The sequence below is a fragment of the Typopeltis vanoorti genome, chromosome 26 (genome assembly GCF_054136105.1).
Source record: "Typopeltis vanoorti isolate ZY-2024b chromosome 26, IOZ_Tvanoo_1.0, whole genome shotgun sequence".
Lineage (NCBI taxonomy): Eukaryota > Metazoa > Arthropoda > Arachnida > Uropygi > Thelyphonidae > Typopeltis > Typopeltis vanoorti.
Window position 1 is genome coordinate 789,722 of NC_143574.1, and position 22,935 is coordinate 812,656.

Sequence of the window (22,935 nt, forward strand, 5' to 3'; positions counted from 1 at the left end):
TAATACCAAGAACAGGTCACTCCAAGTATTCTTTGGTCTTTTGTCAAAAACAAATCAGAAGAATTCTGAATATTTTGGACAATAAATGTTTTATAGTACTTGTGGTAGCCATCAGTTGTAGTCCAGAATTAACACCTTATCCTGTAAATTTTTTACAATATTTTCTAATCGGGTAGTATCTACTCTACATCAGTGAAGTAAACCTATGTTCCTTCCATTAAATAATAATAATAATAGTAATAAAGATAATAAAGTGTTCTTCCCTTCAGGTATTAGGCTAGTCGCCTGTTACGGAGCTATCTTTAACAATTCTAAGCCGTACCCGTCCCGAGGATAAGGTGGTTAGCCCTATGCCTCCCCGTGTGTCCTATGTCCGTAGCTACGTGTGTTCACGGGGCTGGTTTGCGTGCTTGCGGGAGGAAAAACCCCAGACTGGGAAGAAAAACCCTGCTGTCCACGCCCAAGACTGGTTAACTTGACTATGGCTGAGAAAGATCCTTAAGCCCCTCACGTTGACGACGGGAATCGAACCCAAGACACTCCTTTCACAGACATATGGTTGCGAAGTGCATAGTCACTCGGCTAACCAAGCTGACGATAATAAAGTAAACCATGAAAATCATCCCATTGATGTCGTCCATGTTCTTTCAAAATTCCTGGAAGTCTTCAACGGCCAACTTCGCTACACTTCACCACCTGGAGCGCCACCAATAAATTAGTGACATGCAACATGGATTCCACCATTATCTGTCCACTCACCAATCTTTCATCTTATGGTACGCCGTCTAGTCTTTCCAATATGATTACCAGTATCCTCTTGTCTTTCGTTATATGTTGTGGTGGTTCAGATTTTTCCACCACATCCTTTGGTCCTGTGCGTTCACCTGTTCTTTTCCATCTATTCATAAATGATCGTCTCTGACTGACCGCAAATCCTATTCATACTTTTGCTGATGACGATACACTCTTCGTTTTCATGTGACAACTCTTGTAGTCCACACTTTTGGAAGCCTCAAGATTGTCCATGATAACCAATGCCTTAAACTTTGATACTTTATCATTTCCAGTGGAGTAAGGATAATCTAGTGAATTGCAATGACATCCAAACACATTCCTGTCTTATTTTCTGTAAGAAAGATCTCGCTTCATCTTCCATTACACTTCCAGTCAAAATTACATTTCTCTTAAGCCGACTTTCATCTCTAACTTTTCATTGCACAAACACATCACAGGCTGTACATAGCCTTCTTAGCATTCAAACATCTTAGTGTTGTCTTTTCCTTCACGATACAAGATACATTTACACCAGTGCAGCTGCTGATACTATTTAATTATGAATTGCGCTCAGCGACTTAGAATACTGCTGTCATGTTTTGGGAGGAACATCAATCATTCCAAACACCACTGCTCTTTGGAACAGCCACCCTCACATTATTCCCAAAAGATTACAGCTTCCAGCTGTTCAAGAAGCACATCATCAGATTCCATTTTTTTCTTTAATCTCTTACCTACTGATGTGCTGTAGATTTTTCAACTTCTAATATGGTGACTTGATATAAAAACTAACGGAAGCCATTGAACCTACTGTAGTGCAGCATCTTGGTACGGTTCCAGTGAATTGTCCATTGTCGATGGCATGAGAAACAAGCCTGTCATCAATTCATGTATTCATGGAAATTTTTGAATTCTGTGGAAAGAATAATGAGTTTGCAGTGGAGACCTGAAGTGACTGTAAAAAGCTCCATGTTTAGTGTCTAGAGTTGCGAAATTATTTCATTCTTATCCACTATAGCTCTTCGTAGCTCAGAATCAATTATGCCCTTGGATTCGTCAGAAATGGAATCGAATTCATCTAGTATTTTTAACTTATGTTCTCGCATCAAGTTCACTATTGAACGTGAATCTAACAACAGTCGTCCCTTTTTGGATACTAGAATACATCGTAACAATGCTGGAAATATCTGTTTACAGGATGGTATCCTTTGCAGGCAGATATATACACGCGGTCAGCGCGGTTAGCCTAGTAGCTATGCGGCTGCGCAACCATATGCCTGGGGAAGGAGTGTCCTAGGTTTGATTCTCATAGACGAAGTGAGGAGCTTAAGCATCTGCCATAGCCAAGTTCGCCGGTCTTGGGCGTGGACAGCAGGGTTTTTCCACCAATTTATCTGGGGTTTTTCATCCCGCAAGCAGGCAAACCGGTCTCGTGATTACAGTCAGGAATACTGAACCAGCAATAGGTCTGATCGTCAGCTATGCTGGTTCCGGAGCCCGGATAAAATTTGGGGGGGGGGGGGCTGAGATGGTGCCGTACCACCCCGTAAAGGGGACTCACGGCCGTGTATCATCGTACGATTATTATTATTATTATATATTATTATCCTCATCTTCATTATCATCGTCATTCTTCATAATAATAATAAAATCAATAGGTATTATGAAAAGCCTTGTACACCGAGCACGCATACTTTGTAGAATTAAATAAAATAAATGAAACTTATTCTGTTACTTAAGGCATGCAGCGAGACCATGATGCATAAAATATTTGATAATTATCATCCTTCTCCCAGATTGCGATCTTATGTTAAAAGGATCCTCATACCCTGCCTTAAAAGAACATCTGAACAAACGGTAAAGACACTTCCAGATATAATCTGTAGATCACCTTCAAACCAGCCCGAAAGATGTCATCTTTCTTACTGTCTGTCAGAGATTACATCTCCATCCTTGCCTTGTGTTTATCAAACCTTGTTGCTGTCATCTTTTGCTACTCTGGACAGATTGACTGTTCTGCTACTAGTAGAACCCATGAACTTCAAGATTATATAAAGTATTTGGAATCTGAAGTTTCAGGTCTTGTTTCTCATGCCATCGACAATAGACAATTCACTGGAACCGTACCAAGATGCTGTTTATTGGTTTTAGCATTACAGTAGGTTCAAATTTGATCGTCTATTTTTTGAATCATGTGAAGCCCTACGCCACCGTCCTAATGTTAATCAGATAGACTATGTTTTGGGAAGTGATTGCTACTAATTGTTTATAGTTTTTTATAAATTAATTAAGCTCTCATGATATATTGAACGAAATATATATCAGCAACAAATTCTATTTAGTTTTCTCTTAATGTGTGAAGCCGTTATTTAATACTAACAAATATGTTATTTTTTTTTTAAAAAACGATTTATAGATTTATAAGATTTCACAAATGAAATGTAAAAAAAAAAAATTTTCTGTGCAATTTCAAAATGAGCATTTTGTTGATTAAAGGCATTTATCGTAACATTGATAATTATCATCATCGTCTTGATATAAAAAATTATTAAATTGGTGGAGCCCTCTATATTGTTATGATTATTTTATAGTCGATTGATCAACTTTACGCTCTTGCCGAAGAAGTCCTGGCAGAGGTCGAGAAACCTTTCAAAAAGGAACCCGAAGACGTATTGGTTAAGCAAAAACCAGTTTATGAGATAAAGGAAGAAGTTCCAAGCTCCTCTTCCCAGCCTACGGACTTACCTGGACGGATTTGGGAGGAAGAAGAAGAAGAGTTTTAATCTGTGTCATTATTGTTCCTGCCTAACCATTTCTTCTCGCTTTACGTGTAACGTGTGATATATTTTTAGTTATAAATTATTCTATTGAGAAAAAAACTGACGTGATTATACGTGGAATCACAATTCGACAAATTATTTTTTGATCAATTGTTGTTTTTCGATCAATTGCGTTTCGATGAATTGATTTTTCGTGGAATTGCCTTTCGATTAACTGATGTTCGATGAAATGATTTTCGATGAATTCTTTTTTCGATAAACTGCCTTTCGGTAAATTGTCTTTCGATAAACTGTTTACGGTGAATTCTCCGGATACTGATTATATAACTGAAATAAATAAAACAGTACGCATAGGTGTACTTGATTTAAACTCAAGTACACCTATGTACAGGGTGACCATAAAATAACTTTCCCTGTTTGGAGGCATCTGTAGCTAAAACCAATAAACGGAATGAGACCAAATTTTACATTGAGACTTTTGAAGGCATGGGGAGATTTAGTACCAAAAGTCGCCGATAGGGGAAGTTTTGGCGCTGGCGGAGCCGAAAACAGTCAAATATTTGCAGTAAACGCAGGTATAAAGGATAATGCAGATTTTACTGTGCGTGCGTGAGAGCAGCGCCACCAACTCCACTTAAAAAGGGATTGGGAACGTTGTATGTTGGTGGCGTTCCCAACTTGCATGTCTTGAAAGTGAACATAAAACGGGCTGTTGTGAACATCCAATCCGACTCCTTCGCTCAGCTGTAGAGCATGTCGCACACTGAATGCAATTTGTTGTACACAAGAAAGGTCAGCACATTGAAAATCGTGTATGTGGTCCAGGGGACCCTGATTCTGATGAATAAAACATTATTTCCTGTGAGTTCAATCACTACATTGATTTGTGTGTCTCTCGCAAGTTGTTGTTTTAGTTTAATTATTATTATTATTATTATTATCATTGTAACGTTCCACATATCCAGCTGGAATGAGTGACGCGGCTGTCGCTTGCACTGTCGAAATGTTATTATTTCATTTTATCTGCCTTTAATGTAATTATCCGCTTGATTTTGGCTCCGCCAGCGCCAAAATTTCACCTATCGGCGACTTTTGGTACCAAATCTTTTTTTTTTTCGCGGAAATCATCTCCCCATGCCTTCAAAAGTCTCAATATAAAATTTGATCTCATTCCGTTTATTGGTTTTAGCTACAGATGCCTCCAAAGAAGGAAAGTTATTTTATGGCCACCCTGTACTTGAGCTTGACTTGATTCTTGTGTTATCATTTGAACCTTGGAGAATAAAGATGAATGGTAATTATGGAGAAGCATATAAGTACGGAAAGTACGAAATAATAATAATAACACAGCAAGTCAATAAACAGGATTCTGATCAGGTGTTTGTTGACCCGCACTTTCAGACATGCTTCTATTACACCATTTAATCAATGTATTAAGAATTTCAACTGTAGTGTGAATAATATTGATTATGCACGTATTTAGACGCACGCGTTATTTAAATAAGGCAGCATCGAATTATTTCTGTTAAGTTCCATGAACGTTACATGTACATATGTGCAGTGTATGTTTCTGGTGAGATGAACAAAAGAGAGAACGAACAGCAGTTGGAGTCTGTATTTTTACTACTTAGGCTACTTATTTATGTTATTCCATGAGGTCCCCAGAAAGGTAAGCGACTTGCTTTCAGTGCCTCGTTGTCCTTGAACGAAGTTTTTGAGTGGCGTAGAGTAGACACGGTTATAAATGTTCTTCAATGAGATATCCATCATTCGCTATCTGTACATCCCCAAATGGCGCTTGTGAAAGCGGCACACTTCGGTGAATCCTCAGTTAAAAGTGGCCGAAAATATTACCATTGCGGTACTCCATATGGACGAATGATTTTTTGAAAAAAAAAAAGCGAAAGGATTAATAAAACACGGAACTGGTTCCATTATCAGCATATGAACCTCGTTAATCGATGGTTGTAAAACACCTTAAGCATTTCTTTTGCTTATCTCGGTCTTGAAATTTTAAAGTAGACACAAACGTGTGCGAGAAAGCATGCAATCAATTATTCTTTTTAGAATTTTTCAGTCAACATGCTTCATCAGAGAGAGTTATAAGGGTTAGGGACTTAACCCTAATAAGTATACTGCCATTTTAATTTTTAAACCTTATTATAAAACTACTGTGCGTTTACTGCCACTATAAAACAGGTGAATAATCACCCAAATCTTCCTCCATAATCACATCTTCATTACCTTCCTTGTGTGAACCATCAGACTGTGGCTCTTCTGGTGTAGCCTTTGTTTTTATGATGAAAATGTCCAATGGGCTTTGCTTATTCCTCTTCTTCTTTTCATCATTAATTTGTTCATAGCAAGCAATCTCATGTACTTTCGTTTCTGTTATTAAGTAGCGTTCAACATTGGTCTTCAGCCATTTTGAGAACATCGCTAACTGCAAAGATCATTTCTGCAAGACCTTTCACCGTAAATGGTTTAACTACCTCTTCTTGTTTCTCTTTTCCCTCTTCCTTTTCCCGTTTTTCCTCTTCTGCAACAATTGTCCCTCCAGTTCGACCAATTTTTCGTTGGTCAACTCTTCAGGGGAACTTTCTATGAGTTGAATTATGTCGTCATCATTCACTTCGAGATTCAGATTGTTTGCTAGGCCCACTATTACAAACATCCAAACTCATGCACAAACCTTTTTAATATCTTTCTCCATATGCCAATCATACATTGAGAGTTCACTTCGTCCCAAGCCATAGCAATATTTTTAATAGCATGATAAATATTGAATGTTTTCCAGAATTGCACGAGAGTGTGGTCATTTCCTTCAGTAGCAGAAATGGCTTGTGAAAAAGTTCTCCGTGGATAATAAGCCTTAAACACTGCAAGAACTCCCTGATCCATCGGGTGGATCAATGAAGTAGTGTTTGGAGGGAGAAACATGACCTTGAACTTGGTGAAGATCACCGCTATAAGACGTATAAGACGGATGACCTGGAGCATTAGAATTCATAAAATTTTAAACTCTACATTTTCTTTCACACAATAGCTTTTTATTTCACTCGTAACAGTTGATTAAGGTTTGTTATGATACTGGAACCTAAAGTAATGTAAAGAACCTCAAGTATTAGAACCTAAATTTAGTAACTGTTTGCCGAGCAGACTTAACCAGTGGTAAGTTTGAACTTGATGTTTATTAATATCTGTAGGTAGAAGATAAATATCATCGCCCTGTGTAAGGCCTTAGTGGAGGCCTGAAAACTTAGTGAAGGCATAAAACGTTCCATTTTGATCTTGGGGCTTCCAGATTATGTAACAAATACAAAAAATAGCCCGTCCATGGTACGAAGTTTACCTGTGGTCTATTAATTTCTGTGAGTAGGAGTCACTTAAAAATATCAAAACATTTTGGTTTGGATCTACTGCTGCTACCAAAAATATCAAAAAAAAATTATTATCATATTATTTTTAACGAAATATTTTCTAAATGAGTCGGATGTTATACTGCGTATAAAATAAAAATAAATAAATTAAATAAAATTCAGATCATGCGTTTAAAAATAGTCATGACCACGGCACGATTGGAACCCACAATCTATTGGTTGGAGAGCGAGTATTTGCATTTTATACTGGAAGATATATTACCAGAAGATATGCTGGCTCTTGGAATTGAAGTAGAAGAACTTCAGATAGTTGTTGTTTTCAAGATAAAATTAAAACTGCTAAAGGGAAACTAAATCTCTCTGAGCTAAGATATAACACAGAATGGTTTACTGCAATTGATGTTTATGAATTTCCTTATACGTTTTTTTTTTCATCAAAAACAATGAGCTACATGTTGTTTATGAAATAAAGCTGACAAAAAAGTAATCCTAGAAAAATATAACTGAAGCTTACTTGCAGAAATCACACACGTCTTTCGACAGCGTGTGGACCCGCACTGCGGGTGCATGCAACCATTCTCTGATACCTAACATCCCAGTTTTGAAATTACGTGTGGCATGGCACGAACTGAGAGCCAAAGGAAACTTGAAAACTAGGCTCAAATGAAATTCGATGTTTATTGTATAGAAGAGCGATTAAGGATATGAGGGTTAGAAGTTGAAACACTTGCCTGTAAAATGTTTCGAAATAAGTCTTGTTGGGCTACTCAAAACGGAAGCTCAACAAGACTAATTCCTCACAGGCATGGAGGGGGGGAGGGAATAAAGGAGTTAATAGTCTCCACTGTAGTCCAGTAGAATTGTTTATTACCGCTCTAATCATCTACATGCCAAACAGTCATTTCCAAAATTAAATCTCAACTCACAAAAGCTACGCAATCCATTCTTACACCCACATGACATAGAATTGAAGTACATTCTCTGTTTATTTTATTTTATTATTTTTTACTATTTTATTTTTATTTGTTTATTTATTGTGATACGCTGCTCGAACATAAAGTATGCATTCCTCTTAAAGCTGCAAGCGAGACGAATATTCTCCACAGACTGATCCTTCTGAACATCTAATGATATCTCATTTATTCGTGAACATGCGCATTTTATTGTGGTAAGTTACTGACTGTTAAAAGAATTATGCAAAATCTTCTGATGAATGTCTTTTTTTTTTTTTTTTTTGAATCGAACCTGTCCACTTAAACTTTCCAGAATATCTAATATCCATCCATTATATTATCTATGGTATGTTGTTCAAACTGATTGGGGTGTCGTCACGCGCTTAACAAATTGCACGACATACTAAAATAATGGTGGAACTCTTGAATATTTCACTTGAAAATATATTAAACAAAATCTTTCGTCATTGAAATGAGTGGTGCGCGCACACACACGCACACACACACATGTGTGTGTAAACAGCATGTGGTCCTTTCAGTTTTCAGGGGATCGCTTGATCAAAGGATTCCGATACTAACTGCCAAGGGGGTTTTCGTCATAAACTACGATTACTCTGCGAGATAAGAGGTTCCGTAATGGGCATTACACAGAAAGGATGATAGATAAAAGTGGCTGTAATGTTTATTGCATGTGTGAAATGAGCGATAACGACCTTTAATGGTAGTTTAATGTTTGATAATTTGGAATGTTTTAGAATTACAGAGTACGCCCAAAACGCGAAGAATGCTTGAAAAACTCCATCTCACCCCACCTTAAAAGAAATAGATATGAAAAGAGAGGGATTTTAGTTAAGAATGTCCATTTCGACGTATCATGTGTGTGTGTGTGTGTGTGTGTGTGAGAGAGAGAGAGAATGCAATTGCTATGGCAATCCATTGTTCTCCTATCATTGACTCCGAAATAATCTCTGAGCCTTTAAAAGGTATTTTATGTGACGCACTAAAAACACACAAATAAATTTTGACCGTTTACAGCTTACGTTTTATTCTCCCAAATTTGACTAAATAACATTTGCAAAGCGCTTTCAGAATAATGTATACATTTTTTTTTCTCCCAGCCTGTGACTTTCCTCCACTGCTGGGGTGAAGGCCTCTCCCATTGCGAGAGAGTGGGTCTACTTCTCCCATGGTGACCCACTCATCTTGGAAAAGTGTTTATTCACTTGTATGAATGAATGTATGAAGGTGGAAGACAATCACAAACATCCATGCCTAGGCCGGATTCGAACAGCTTCTTGGGTTGAGAGCGGATATGCTAACCACTCGGCCAACCAGGCCGGCCTGCATACCTATAGTTCTCATAAATTGGCTAATAATTAATTTGCAAGATTAAACATTCCTCTCCATGGCAGCAAACTGAATCAGGAAGTCAGGCATTTGATCCAACGATTCAAATCTAGCCGAATGAGCATCTTGCTCCACTTGGAAACAGATTTAGAGAAAAATGAAGAATGATCACAATTGCAATAAGTATGTTTAAATATTGCAATGCTGAACTAACACCCAGTAAAAATTAGGAGTTGGCGACTACAAAATCATATCAGGGGGGGGGGGGGGATCTTCACGTCTGTCGCTGACAAACCATAGGTATAAAATTCACTGTCACGTGAAATTTGGGAAATTCTTTAGAATTCTTTCCCACAGACTCCAGACTCATAAATACAAACCAGGTGGAAGATGATTTTCAACTCCCACCTAATAAAAGTAATGATGTCGCCATGACTTTTTATTAGGTGCATGAAAAAAAAAAAAAACGTCCTTGAACTCTAGAACAGAATTCCGAGGCTTAATCCACCCACTGTGCTAGTGTAATGTTGATTCTTAAAATGTTCATGCGTGAATTACTATAAAATAAAAAAAATTAAAATTTGTTAATGTTCATAACATTCTCCATTTAGAAATAAAACCTGAAAGAATTCAAATAGTAATGCAAAATCAAAACTTTTGTTACGCTGTTGTTAATTTTAAATAGATTAATATTCGTGCAAGGATATCAATGCAGTAGGAGCATAAAAAAGGTGATAGAAAATGGTAGTCAACGCGAGCAACTGAATTTCGCTGGACCAGTGATAGCGTACGAGCTCTCCACCCAACGGAGTGTGGGTTCGAATCCCACTGCTGCCATCGATGTTTGTAAATGTCTTTAAGTAGTATATGGTGTTCATCGCTGGATTGCAAGTAAAAAAAATTCATATTTGGTGTCTAGAGCAGAGTTTCCGGATTCGCTAACCATAAACTACCCGTGGTGCTAATGTATGATAAGTTTACAGCCTTTTGTGAGTTTATATAAATATGTACAGGGTGTTCGGGATAAATTTGACAGTTTCGTAAGGAAAAAGAAAATCTTCTTTGTATCTATTAAATTTAATGAATTAACAAAAAAACATTACAGGCAGAGTTAATTACAATACTATCAACAAGATTTACTCAAAATAACCACCATTAGCATCGATCACAGCTTCAATTCTGCTTCGGAACCTCGAACAAGCTGATGCTACAGTCTCCCTGGGAAGGGCCGCAAAAACTGTTTTAATTTTATCCATTAACTGGGCTTTTGTATTACTGGAAGTGCGATTGGTGTCTTTTTCAACTGCGCCCCATACAAAATAATCCATGGGGTTAAGGTCTGGGGAGTTTGGAGGCCAAACATTTGGACTGGTGAAGTCGTAGAAATTTTCAGACAACCATTTTTGACTTTTCCCAGAGGTGTGGCAAGGGGCCGAATCCTGCTGCCATACATACGGCCTACCATTGGCTACCCTTGTTATCCAGGGCTTGACTACAGTTAGCAACTCCACGAACAAAGCCCGAATTCCAATGCCAGGGTTCTTCAACACCTGTTCCTGCAGATTTGCGAGGAATTCTGCTGTACGAACGCAATCAGATCGTCTGCTAGGGATCTTTCTTCTTGCTACATCCTCGTAGTCACCATTGCAAGTCTCTAGTTCATGCCTGATTGTTTTTACTGTATTCAGGGAGCATTGGGCAGCAGTCGTAATATCCTTATTTTGATGGCGGGCACGAATCATCATGATACAAGTTATTCTCTTCCATGATTCAGGTGGGTTCCAGCTATCCATCCTTTCTGACATCTTGTATATGAATGAAGAAGGGTCCAAACTTTTAAATGAAGAGAAGTGTGTGTTAATACATGTAACTTACGGAAAAATATAATTAATTATAAATATGTCAAATTTATCCCGAACACCCTGTATATATACAGAGGTACAAAAAAGCATATTTGTATGGTATTTCGTGATCTGCACTAGCAGTGATCCAGTGCTGAAAATGACTCATCAGAATATTATCCACAGCATACCATTTAAGATAAACAACGACGATGTAAAAAAAAAAAAAGAAAAGTTAACTTTCTGTAGCACATTAGTGGTCCCATCCAAAAGTACGTGGTTGAGCGCACGAGACAGATTTACACTGATTCAGGTTGTCACTTTGCAAGTGCAATGATTACAGACGTGTCAAAATAAACACCCTCCGGTTGAAACCATTATCTGTCAGCCAACAAATCTTATATGGCATCCAGCCAAAGACAAGGCTTCTCACCTCATCACCTCCAGCTTCTTTAAGGCATCCTGTTAAGTGCCCACTAGTTAAGTGTAGGTGAGTGACGCGTGAGGCTTCGGAGTAGGAGATCTCAATCTTTTGGCAGTTAAACGGAAGAAATATAGGGAAATGTTTTCATTGACTAACGACAAAATAAACAGATTCGCTGGAGACTGAATTCGGAAGGCGACTGTAAATGCAACTAGACGGATATGCCAGACGAGGTTTATTTATTGTATTATGGCTGTCGCTCCTGCGATAAATGTCTGAATTAATGCAGAGATGACAAATGAATAAGGCAGTGCTCTCTTTCTTGGTTATCTCCGTCTGATTGCTGAAATTTCCTTCTTCTTATGAAACTATTTATTCTTCCCCCATATGTAAATTTTTCTCATCTTTCTTATTTAAAAAGACGTCTGTGACGCAATCTAAAGAATGATTCCACCCTACTTTGAACGAAAAATATGGGTTTGTATCCACTCAAAGAAGTGGAATTATTCTTCTTAAGTCTTCTTAAGATACTTCTTAAGTCTTTTCAGCCGAAATCTAGACTTAGCCATTCTCAGGTCGATATAAGCTAACTGAATCGCAGATTTATTTTCCTCACAAAAATTCGTTTTTTTTTTCATCTCTCAAAATAGATGAATGAGCCTAAGAACACACGCATATGAAAGACAATACACTAACGTCTGGTTGCCTTCTTTCTTTTTGCGACAACAGTTTATTCGTTTTTTTTTTTAATTTAATATTCTATAATTAACTGTGAATATATCTTTGTCGCATAGCAAGAACCACAGACATAAAATATCCACTGCCAGAGTCAGTAAGGGGGTATAAGCGTGGCCCAGTGGGAGATTTGCCCTTCCGTTGGGCACAGAGAACGTTTTCAATGAAAATAAATTCCATGACACCTACACCACTGTAAAGATCGATACCTCTTTCCAAAATATCAGTTTTTACTACAAAATACATAATGGAATTTTCAATGCATAAAGATTCACTTTTATTTTCAGTCGTCCTTGAAATTATGTAAAGTTTCAAACAGTTTTTGCAGTTCTTTAAATAACTTTAGAATCATCTCGCGCGGCACACTGAATAATTAACATAACGTTGCTGGTTTTCTACATCGCTTTACACCTTGAACTTAACGTATGGTGTTGTTCCTCTCTGCGGAGTGAAAATGATAACTTATGACACTTTTGTTTTAATGAAAATAGTAAAAGCACTTCAAAGTGAAAAAGAAAAAAAAATAATAATAACGAAGACACAGCTGAAGCTTGGCTTACAAGCGGTACAGCAAAATGGCTGCATGATGGATAGACTGAATATGGATGGACAAAAATAACATCAAAATAAACTTTGGACCTTTCATCATCTTCATGGGCTCCGACATGCTAAATGAAACTCAAGGCGTTTCTTGTAGTCCGGATGTTTAGAAACGTGCAAGGGTTAAAGACAGAATTAGATAGCGCTGGTCTTTCGCTGTAAGACTCTTAATGACTTAATGGCAAAAGCTTTTAGCTCTACTATCTGTTTAAGTTATGGAAATGGATTTGGCTTTTAAGTCAAAACACATGCGACAGATAAAATCAGAAAAAGTAACAAGAAATCCACTGTGAAGATGCACCTTGTGAGAAAACCAAAAGATTCAGTGTGAGAATTAATCGAAAATTAAACACGATAGGATACGAAGGGTTGATTTGTTATTCTCTCTCTCTCTCTCTCTCTCTCTCTCTCTCTCTCTAGCACTTTCTCCTTTTCTGTCTTTCTTTTATTATTTCAGTATTATTTTGATAACGGTATCAGGAGCGAATTCTCCATGCTTGCTATGCAAGCTCATTACTTGAGAAAGAAGTAATATTTATTTGTTAATAAATGCGTGCATTTATAAGCATTCCATTTAGGCTTTTATTTTTGTAGACAGAAGACGTCTTAAGCTTGCGTGGCAATAATTGAGCTTTGCGTTGTGTATCGAAGGCCGATGCTTGCTCGTCTAGTCAAAGCTACCTTGGCTTGCTCGGTTGTGTGAGCTTCCAGGTCCTCGCTACAGCCCTGTGATTTTAGGCGAGCGGATAGCCATTTCCGCTCCCTTCACGTTGACTTAAACACAGGCCATATGCAGTCAAAGTAGCTGTAGCCAGTGAGCTTCAACCAGCCTTTACAAGTGTGCGTGTTGCTTCTGAAAATTAAGTTACAACCAACTTTTTATGACGATGTTATTGACCAGTTCGTAAAGAAGAACCGGAGGGCAGAATTTGTATTCAAGTAGCTAAATTGAAAAAGATAGAATATCATTTGTAAAATAAATGTTGTATTTGTATGATTAAATGTACATAAAGTTCTAAATATATAGTTTTTAATGGTCAGTAATTCATTATTCCGCTAATCAGACTTCAATCACACCTCTCACTCCCTGAATGATAACAAGAGCAAGCGTGAATTTCAAGACCAGCATTCGCCCCTGAAAGGTATTTATTAACACAAATAACTAAACTAAACATTAGGAGGCAAAAATCGATCTCACTATAGCATTTTGTACGACTTCATTCATGCTTTGTGCCTTATAAACATTAAGAAGATTTCATAACGAGAAGGAACATCTTTGGGATTATTTTTACGACAGAAGATTCTATACCACACCAGTGATCGATGAGAGGACGTGAATACTGCAACCAGTTTCTAATACGGAAGAAGAATCTGTTTACAATAAATTGTTCAGGTATTTTAATGCGTACTGTAAGCTTTTACTATTACATGCAGGAGAATCTAAAAGCAATGTTTCCTTGTTTTCCAGACATGACAGCCTAACAAGTAACGAAAATGTGGTAATGCAACTAAGCCTAATCATCATTGTTTTCTTTGTTTTTCTTTAGACATTTGAAGACTCCTCTTTCAGCTGCTCAAGTTTTAAATTCCATCAAAACGTTGTGGAATCTCTTCATACACGTTCTTGTCATTCTTCGTTTGATACGAGCGCCATCTGTCCTGCGAGCGCTTCTGACGTACAATACATCCGTCGATAGACCGAGTGAAAGCAGCGGCTCCTAAGATTTTGGTGGGAAGGCGAGCGGTGTCGTACACTTAACTTTCTGGCCTGTCTGACCGGAAGAAAGAGGAACGCAACGTGTGCGCATCGTGTGTGAATTTGAAAGCGAAGAGGCAGCGCACTCGGTGGGACAAGGTGGGATGTGCTGGAAGAGGAATTGAAGGGATTTATTCCAATGGCTTAGTTCGTTTTTCTTTGAATTGAAATGGTAAGCTTCCATTCATGGAAACATTAAATAATCTTCTGCATGATATTTATTTCATTATATATTCTCTAATAAATTTAATGTATTTATGTAATGTGTAAAACAATGATTTTTATTAGTAAATTATTATGGAGATTATGGAAGAATAATCACTAAAAATATATTTTTAAAATTGAAAAAATAACAGCAATATATTAGCCGATTTCACATGGAGATAACAGCGATTTTGTTTTTAATCTGAAACTCCGTTGTTCCTCCTGTAGAACTGGCAAACCCGCCAAAGAACACACGCAGTTAACAAAGAAAAATACTGCATAGTGTGTAGACGATGAGGTAGCGCAGACGATGTATAGTGTACTGTTGTATATAGTGGTCTTCCGTGATGAGTCCTGGGACTACATGGTGGTGTCAAGTAATAATAATAATGATAATTATCTTCTTCTTCTTCCTAATATGGATTTTTGGCCAGGTGGCCTGTTCCGGTCTCATGCCATCTCCTTCTTGGATAACTGAAGGATAGATGAATAAAATTTTGAGAGATCTATGGAGTGATGAATAAAAAAGGAGACAGTGTTAATGAATAAGTGTCCAGTTGTGTTTTTACATTTCAGAGTGCTTTACTTGAACACCTTACGGTAACATAAAGCATGTACCAGGATCCACGAAATATTTTCGGTAAACTTGGCAGGCCCTGGCCTAAAGTGACTAACCTTGAGAACCACTAACATAAATTCTAAACCGATGTCGATTCAGTACTGGTAATAGGGTACTGTAACAAAGTGCGATCATTCATGAGTGCTTGTGCACTTTCTAAATCACGAGTGAGAGATTTTTCAATGTTGTCGTTTGATGTAGAAAGTTTTGACATTAAGGGTAAATATTAAGATTAGTGATCGGAGCTTGTTCCACCTTTGCCACGAGTTGCCCTGGTCCTGCACTACCTGTGGGATCAGTTAGACTTGCATCAATTGCAGGCGCAAACTTGACTTTTAGTCTGTTTGCTTACTTGGGAAATGGAGTAAAACCAGGTTTAAAATTACTTGGTATCTTTAACGTTGTCGTTTGATATTAATAAATAAATAAATGTCGGCACCTCTTTGTATTATTTGCTCAGCAGACTTTGTATTAGAAAAGTGGAATCATTTATATCTCTCTCTTGAACCCCCTTCACCAGCAACACTATCACCTCCTATCGAAAGTAATTTACATTTAATTTTAATTATAATTTTAGTAGAAAATTAACTCATGTCAATCTTCAAAGTTATCTCTTTTTTTGTTCCTTTTCAGATTGCTACCTAGCTGAAGTTTACATGATAAGTCTATCTATTCTTCAAACGACCTCGTTAGAGGTGTCACTATGGCAACCGAACCACCTTTTTGGGGAGTTGGATTCATCCTAACCGTTGTTGCAATTGTACTTGGCCTCTCCCCAACCTACAACGACGTTTTGTTGAAAGATCGTTCTTCTGCACTCGTGAAACCACAACGATTATATGGGTAAGTTTTTTGTATTCTCTGAATTCATTACTAACCTTTGAAAATTCATTTATTGTGTGTGTGTGTGTGTGTGTGTGTGTATTTTCATTCCTATGACTGTAGCCTGAGTGTGTCCAAGGGGTCGGTTTGCGGGATGAAAAACCCCAGATAAACTGGAGGGGGGGGGGTAAAACCCTGCTGTCCACGCCCAAGACCAGCTAACTTAGCTATGGCTGAGAAAGATCTTTAAACTCCTTCGCATATGGTTGCGAAGCGCATAGCCACTAGGCTAACCGCGCGGACCTAAAGGAGAATGATAATATTGTCATTATGTTGTTTATTATCACTCATGATCATACCATTTTAAATTGCAACAAACATTAATAAAATACCTACCCTTTTACGGTATAGTTGAATGTAATATGGTAGGTTCTCTCTGTAGTCTTCCTCTTACAGAGTCGTAAACATTTTATTGGGCTGTGTGCTAACTCGAAGTATATCGATGGTACACATACATAATATGAATTTTCTTTTATTTTTTCCAGGTATATGACATAATAAATACTTCTTTACAAGATCATTTTAAGGGGATTTTTTGCTCGTGTGTGATAGCTTTGATTTCTATTTTGCCAAAAATTTTGCCAAACTAAAGTTTTTGTGTAAGCATATCTGTTTTGTTTTGTATAAACAAATATATAAACCTTGAAAATACACATTCAAATACTTAACAGAATACATGTGATACTGACTACACACATCAATGCGTTGTAACTATTAAATGTATGCTGTTAAATATTCCAGAAATATTCTGTTGACACTAATCAAAAACAAGCAATTAATTAAATTTGGTTGAACCAGTGAAAGGAAATTTATTTGTTCAAATTCAGAATATACTGCCATAATTTTAAAGGCAATAAACATTCCTGAAATATGCTGTGAAATTAAGTATTATTTTACAAGACTCCAATACTATCCAATCTTATATTTCAGTCTTCTAAAGCACTTTTAAATACATCAACCCACCTAAATATTGGTCTTTCCCTGAGTATTTTCCCCCTAATTTTAGGGAATCTCTGGTCTCTGATCAATCGCCCCTTTATTTCTAACCTAAATGTCAAATTTAAAAGTTAAAATCAATCAACACTGTCTTCTACACTGCTAGGTTAGTCTTTTCGCTAATCTCTCTCTCTCTCTCTCTCTCTCTCTCTCTCTCTCTCATTCCATATAAATTTATTCAATTGACTTCCCACTGAATACCAGTTTTGTTTATTCTGTTATCAATTTCCATTTTTTTTTAATTTGCCATCTTCACTAAAAACTGTGTCTTAAATAGCTGATTATTTTACTTATTCTATAGATTCTCCATTAAGAACGTAGTTCATTTTTTCTATGGTCCTACTTATTTTTGTCTTTTTATTGCTGATTTTCATACCAAACTTATAACAGCTCTATTCCATTTAGTTGTGTGTGTTGGATCATTTAGGTGCTTGACGTAATCTGCATAAAGTGAACAGTTGAAGTGAGCATCTCCAATTTTGATATCAAGTTAAAAGAAATAGTAGTATTTTATAGATATCATAATTGTCAGTGTGATAGGATTACTCCCTAACTTAGAATGTCATACTGCAGTGGTTAATGTGCCTATCTAAGGTTAACTGTATTTATACACCTTGGTTTACAACCCTTAAATTCTGAGTGATGTTATCTTATAGATGTCAGGTTTGGCCTACATCACCATACCTCCTCTGATGCCCGTGAAACCTTGAAGAGGGCTGCATTGCCCCTACCAGTAGGGGCACTTGAACACAGTAGGAGCTAACCAGTTTAATTTTCTAGCCCACATGTAGGTAGAGACAGAGAAGTCGGTATTCTAAGGTAGAATACCGACTATAAACTGTTAGTATTGAATGGAAATTATTCTTAAAAAAACACTCAGAAACTGTCCTGAAGGTAAGTTACAATCCAATAAATATCATTTTATCGGATCTACCTTGATTCGTTAACTTTGAACCTTGGCTTTGAGTGAACAGGAAGTGTCACTCTCTAAGCAATAACTAACAGATTGTGTTTGTTCTTTGAACAAAAATTGTAATTGTGCTTTGAGATAAAGTTTTATCATCAAAGAACTACTTTATTAAAAACATTGCAAAAAACATTCTTGAGAACTCACGGTTTCCTTTTAAGTTTTTGATTACCTCAAAGTTTTCTATGCCGAAAGTTGCTAATCCAGCAGAATAATTAAGAACAGGAAATCTACTCGATCATTTTCAATAAATTATGAGTAGTTATTTTTATTATATTTATTCTTCATGATTTCCATGAAATAATGGCACTTGAGTATTATACATATCCATAACTTAGAAAAGATTTTTCTAAGATGCAAGTTCGTGAGATCCGATTTATCTAAAGTGGGAATTTAACGTCCTGTAATTTTTTACAACTATGTTTAGTTTCTTAAGGGAAGAAGTCCAAACCCTTTGGACTGGTACTTTCATCATAACTGTTGAACTTCAATAATCGTAATAAACAAATGAAGGAAATTTTTCCAAAGAAGAAAAAATGGTCTGCTCAATCTCAGTGGCGTAATGAATACAACTGCTTTTTTAGGAGACTCCCGTTAAGAAATGTTAAAAAACTATAGTGCATTAGTACCATGGGTATCTAAGAATATAATTTTTTTTTTAATTTTTAATTTTTTTAATTTTTAAATTTTTTTTTCAATTTTAAATGTTTTGAATATTTTTATATCTATTCACTTTTAAAGAATTTGTGTCGCAGTTTGTCACTCCATGCCGTAGCTGTCCAACACTACAATTCAGGGACGAGTTTTGCACCACATAAGCTAAACCCGTGCAATGGTTTGGGTGGTTGAGTTGTATTAAGAACTTCACCCGTGGAAACTGACGCTGTACAGTTCAGTGCTTAATGTTCTGGTAAGCCCGTGGACACAGCGAACCCATAGCCGAGAGAGTCCACTGATGCACAAACCATCAGTTTATGGGCCAGACTGACTGTTTCTTGGCTATTTCATTTCACCACCATGTTTCCTTTTCGTCTTCTAATGACGTCATATGGATTTTATTTTTTAAGTAATTTGGAATTATACTAAACTGTATAATTTTATCGATAATAAACAATATTTTTTCATGTTTAATTTTTTTTTTAATTTTTACTATAATTTTGATATTTTATCCAAACACGTATACACTGTACTTACTGTATGTATGTCGAAAGTTGCAGTACCCCCACGATTTCACGCCACGAGCCGCTACTGGTGGTTGGTATTCGAGAAAAATGAGAGATTTCCGCATACTTTTTGAAAAGTAGTGTATACCAGTATTAAACAATCGCGTAACATTAGTAAGTCAAAATTTAACCTTCGTTAATGAGCCACATTACATAACGCCTGCAGTCGATTATCTTTGCTAGTCGTTATCACAGCAGAGGGGGGTTCAATGAAGAGCAGAAGATCAATGCAAGAAGATAATGATTTCGACACGAAGATAGCCTCAAACCCATAACACGAACGATATCGCTTGAGTGTGCATAATCTGGCCCTTGATATCAAATAGACAGAATATATTTTGTTTATTTTGTAGTAGTACGGAGTCGACTTTGAATTCTAAATAAAAGGCCTCTAACAGATTTATGACATTTATGAAAGATGAAATATATTCAAGAATTAAAGTAATTTCAGTTTTTTCGAAGACGACTTTAAGTTGGAATGTTCTAGAGTTAAAGAGATCCTCTTACATCTAACCCGTATACGAATATGGGTTCATCAAGGTCAATGATATTTGATGAGATCGCTTTCATAGCTATTTAGTTCTTTATCTGCGCACAGAATTTTGTCATTAAAAAAAAAATAAAAAATAAATTACTCTTATGAAAGGTTCCAGATTTGGAGTTTTTATTTATTTATTTTTTTGTTGTTGTTTTGTGTCATCTAATATTAACAATCAAGTCAACAAGGTCGTTAGTTATTTTAAATTATAACCATCGTTATTTTTGAATTACTTACAATACCCATTTCTTCCCTTCTTCATACTGACAGAATATTTCTTACTAGCTATTCAAACACATTCGTATTTGGCTTGCAATCTTTATCGCAAATAAAATTGAAAATAAAAAAAACGACTTGAAACAGCCCCAATGGCAATGGCCCAGATGTTATCAAAGAAGAAGTCTGATATCGTTCCCTCTCTGATGGCATGATGTTATCTCCTTCCATCACAACACTATAAATACATTTTCTCTCTCTCTCTCTCTCTCTCTGTCTCTCGAAAAACAACATATCACTTGATTCGACCTTCGCCAATCCTTGAAGTCTCATATCTTGATTCATGCATACCTTAAAAGAGGACGTCAGAAATCGAAGAAAAAATAAAGGTTCGACCCAGACAATTTTTGGTACGTTTGTCGCAAATGAAAGCCGTGAGAACCTAGAAGAAACTCGGACTCATCTTCCTTACATGACGCCTGTCTTGAACGGGAACAGAATGAGCCAAATACGACTGACAGCTTGCAGTGTGATGAGCACGTAATGCCAACGTTGTGGATACATAAATCGTGATAGGGACGGTTTGTAATGGCGTAGAGCATTTATGAAAAAAAAAAGAAGAAAGAAAAGGAGAGTACACGATAGGTTGTCAAGTTAGTTAACCCAATGAGAGTACAAAGAATAGCTAGGTAACATTCTAAGCGAATATTATTCTCCTCGGAATATTTCCGCTATAAAATATTTATTCATGAAAAATGCTTCTAAAATGACAAATTCCAAGAGAACTTCTCGCGGAACACAGTTTGGAAAACCCTGCACTTTAGCATTATTTTATCAGTTCCCAAATACTTAACAAAACTCTCATTGCATGCGTGACGTGCAATTAGCTGTAAATACTCGGTAAGGATTCTGCTGGCATGAAGCCAAAACTTTAGCGTAAGTGTTTGTATCGGCAGCTGTGAAATTAGATGTTTGGCTTCCTTCCTGTGTTCCCACCCAAAGTACAATCGGAACACGAAATTAGCGAAGGAAGTTACACGTTTTAAGGTGTCAAAGCCTTGGAACGAGATCAGCAGAGAAAGTTACGTTGTACGGTCACCACCCTCAACTTTCTTCGGGTGGTGCCTTTCTTAAATTGGTATCGATATGAACACAAGAATAACAACCAGTCAATGATCGTGTCGGGTAGGTTTCTATATCCCACCCTATTCCTTACTTTATTTTTATTTTTTTCTCTGCATCCCATAGCATCCGTTTGTGTCAATAGCTTTTGCTCTCTGTATTTTAATATAATTCAATTCCCATTTTGACTTTTAAAATGTTTGTATATTAGTTATACGTCAATTTATTAATTTATTAATTTTTTATTTTTTTTTTATTTTTTATTTATTTATTTATTTTTGAGTAATGTAAGAAATAAGACACTTTTCAGTTTGTGATTTTTTTTAAAAAAAAATTCTTTTGTGTCTCTGACTGTACAATTAATCTAACTAAATTTGAAAAATTTTAGCGTGTAAAAGTTAAAAATTGTGAAACAAAGTGAAAAGCAAAAATTTCGTGACTGACGCCTTTTTTTTTTTTTTTTTTTTTTTTTTTTTTATCCTGATGGCATGACAAACACTTTTATAAACATATTTTATGAACACAAGAAAAAAATCTCCACTATCCCTTTTAAAAAAAAAGGATAGTGAATATTATTTTTCGAAAAACATTAATCATGCAAATATTATTATATTAAAACGAGGAATAAAAAATAAATTTATTGTTGAAAAGTAATTCTATACTCCGCTAGAAAGATTAACCATAATAACGAACTCACTTCATTCCAAACAACAGTCAAGAATACGTTTACTGAGACTGCGCTGTACAAGCACTCAACAATGCATATTTTCAAATCTTGAATCGTTGTCATTATTGAGTAAATTCAAACATTCAAATTATTGGGTATTTCTTTTGAAATAACGATAATAGGTGACCTTTTCGAAATAGTACTTGATTTTCTCTTTTCTTTCTCTCCATGATAACTAATTTAAATTCAGGAATTAAAAATAAAATCGTGTATTTTTGAGAGTAAGATCAAAATCGTGCTCAGCTTTACAAAACTTCTATCGAAAGCATTTTTTCAGAATTTTACAAAGTAAACTCTTATTATTTGATTATATATTTTAATTATATATTTAATTAAAAAATATACTTATAAATTCAATAAAATGAAACTTTTATGGTATTTTACGAATATTATTTTAAGTATAAATTTAATTATGAAATTTTAATTCTAAAAAAATTATATAATTATAAAAATTAAAGACAGAAGGATAAACGTCATCTTTAAATTAAACGTTAAACTAAAAATAAATGCGATAAATTAAAATATAGAAATACAGTTTAGTACAAAGAAAAGAAAAATTACTGGCCCGTGGGGGGATCGAACCCACGACCTTCGCGTTATTAGCACGACGCTCTAACCAACTGAGCTAACGGGCCACGTGTAGCTGTTGCTGCTGTGACTAATGTCACCATCAGTTCGTATTACTGGTTTTCTGAGGTGGGACGGATATGCTAGTATACAAACGAACGTAGACAATCCAAAAAAAAAAAGTATGCAAAATAATAATACGTAATAAATAAAAAAAAAAAACATTTTTTTCAAACTGCAGTTCGAATTACTGGAGGGTTCGGATTAGGGAGATACTACTGTAT

The 22,935-nt window shown here is 36.1% G+C and overlaps 2 protein-coding genes and 1 non-coding gene across 4 annotated transcripts in view; 1 reads left to right on the top strand and 2 right to left on the bottom strand.

The window, feature by feature from the left end:
• LOC150092260 (uncharacterized) overlaps positions 1–19,595 on the bottom strand; it is a 73,096-nt gene extending 53,501 nt beyond the window's left edge. For both annotated transcript variants that reach the window (XM_090415086.1, XM_090415085.1), the window contains exon 1: positions 19,453–19,595. In XM_090415086.1, coding sequence (XP_090271212.1) covers positions 19,453–19,546 — 94 coding nt within the window. In that variant the 5' untranslated portion in view covers positions 19,547–19,595. The remainder of the gene's footprint in view (positions 1–19,452) is intronic.
• The window catches only part of LOC150092261 (uncharacterized), a 29,637-nt gene continuing 21,281 nt past the window's right edge, over positions 14,580–22,935 (top strand). Inside the window, exons 1-2 of the mRNA XM_090415084.1 lie at positions 14,580–14,762; positions 16,047–16,256. Coding sequence (XP_090271210.1) covers positions 16,117–16,256 — 140 coding nt within the window. The 5' untranslated portion in view covers positions 14,580–14,762; positions 16,047–16,116. The remainder of the gene's footprint in view (positions 14,763–16,046; positions 16,257–22,935) is intronic.
• Positions 22,646–22,719, bottom strand: TRNAI-AAU (transfer RNA isoleucine (anticodon AAU)). The gene has a single exon. It is a non-coding gene; the product is annotated as a tRNA-Ile (tRNA).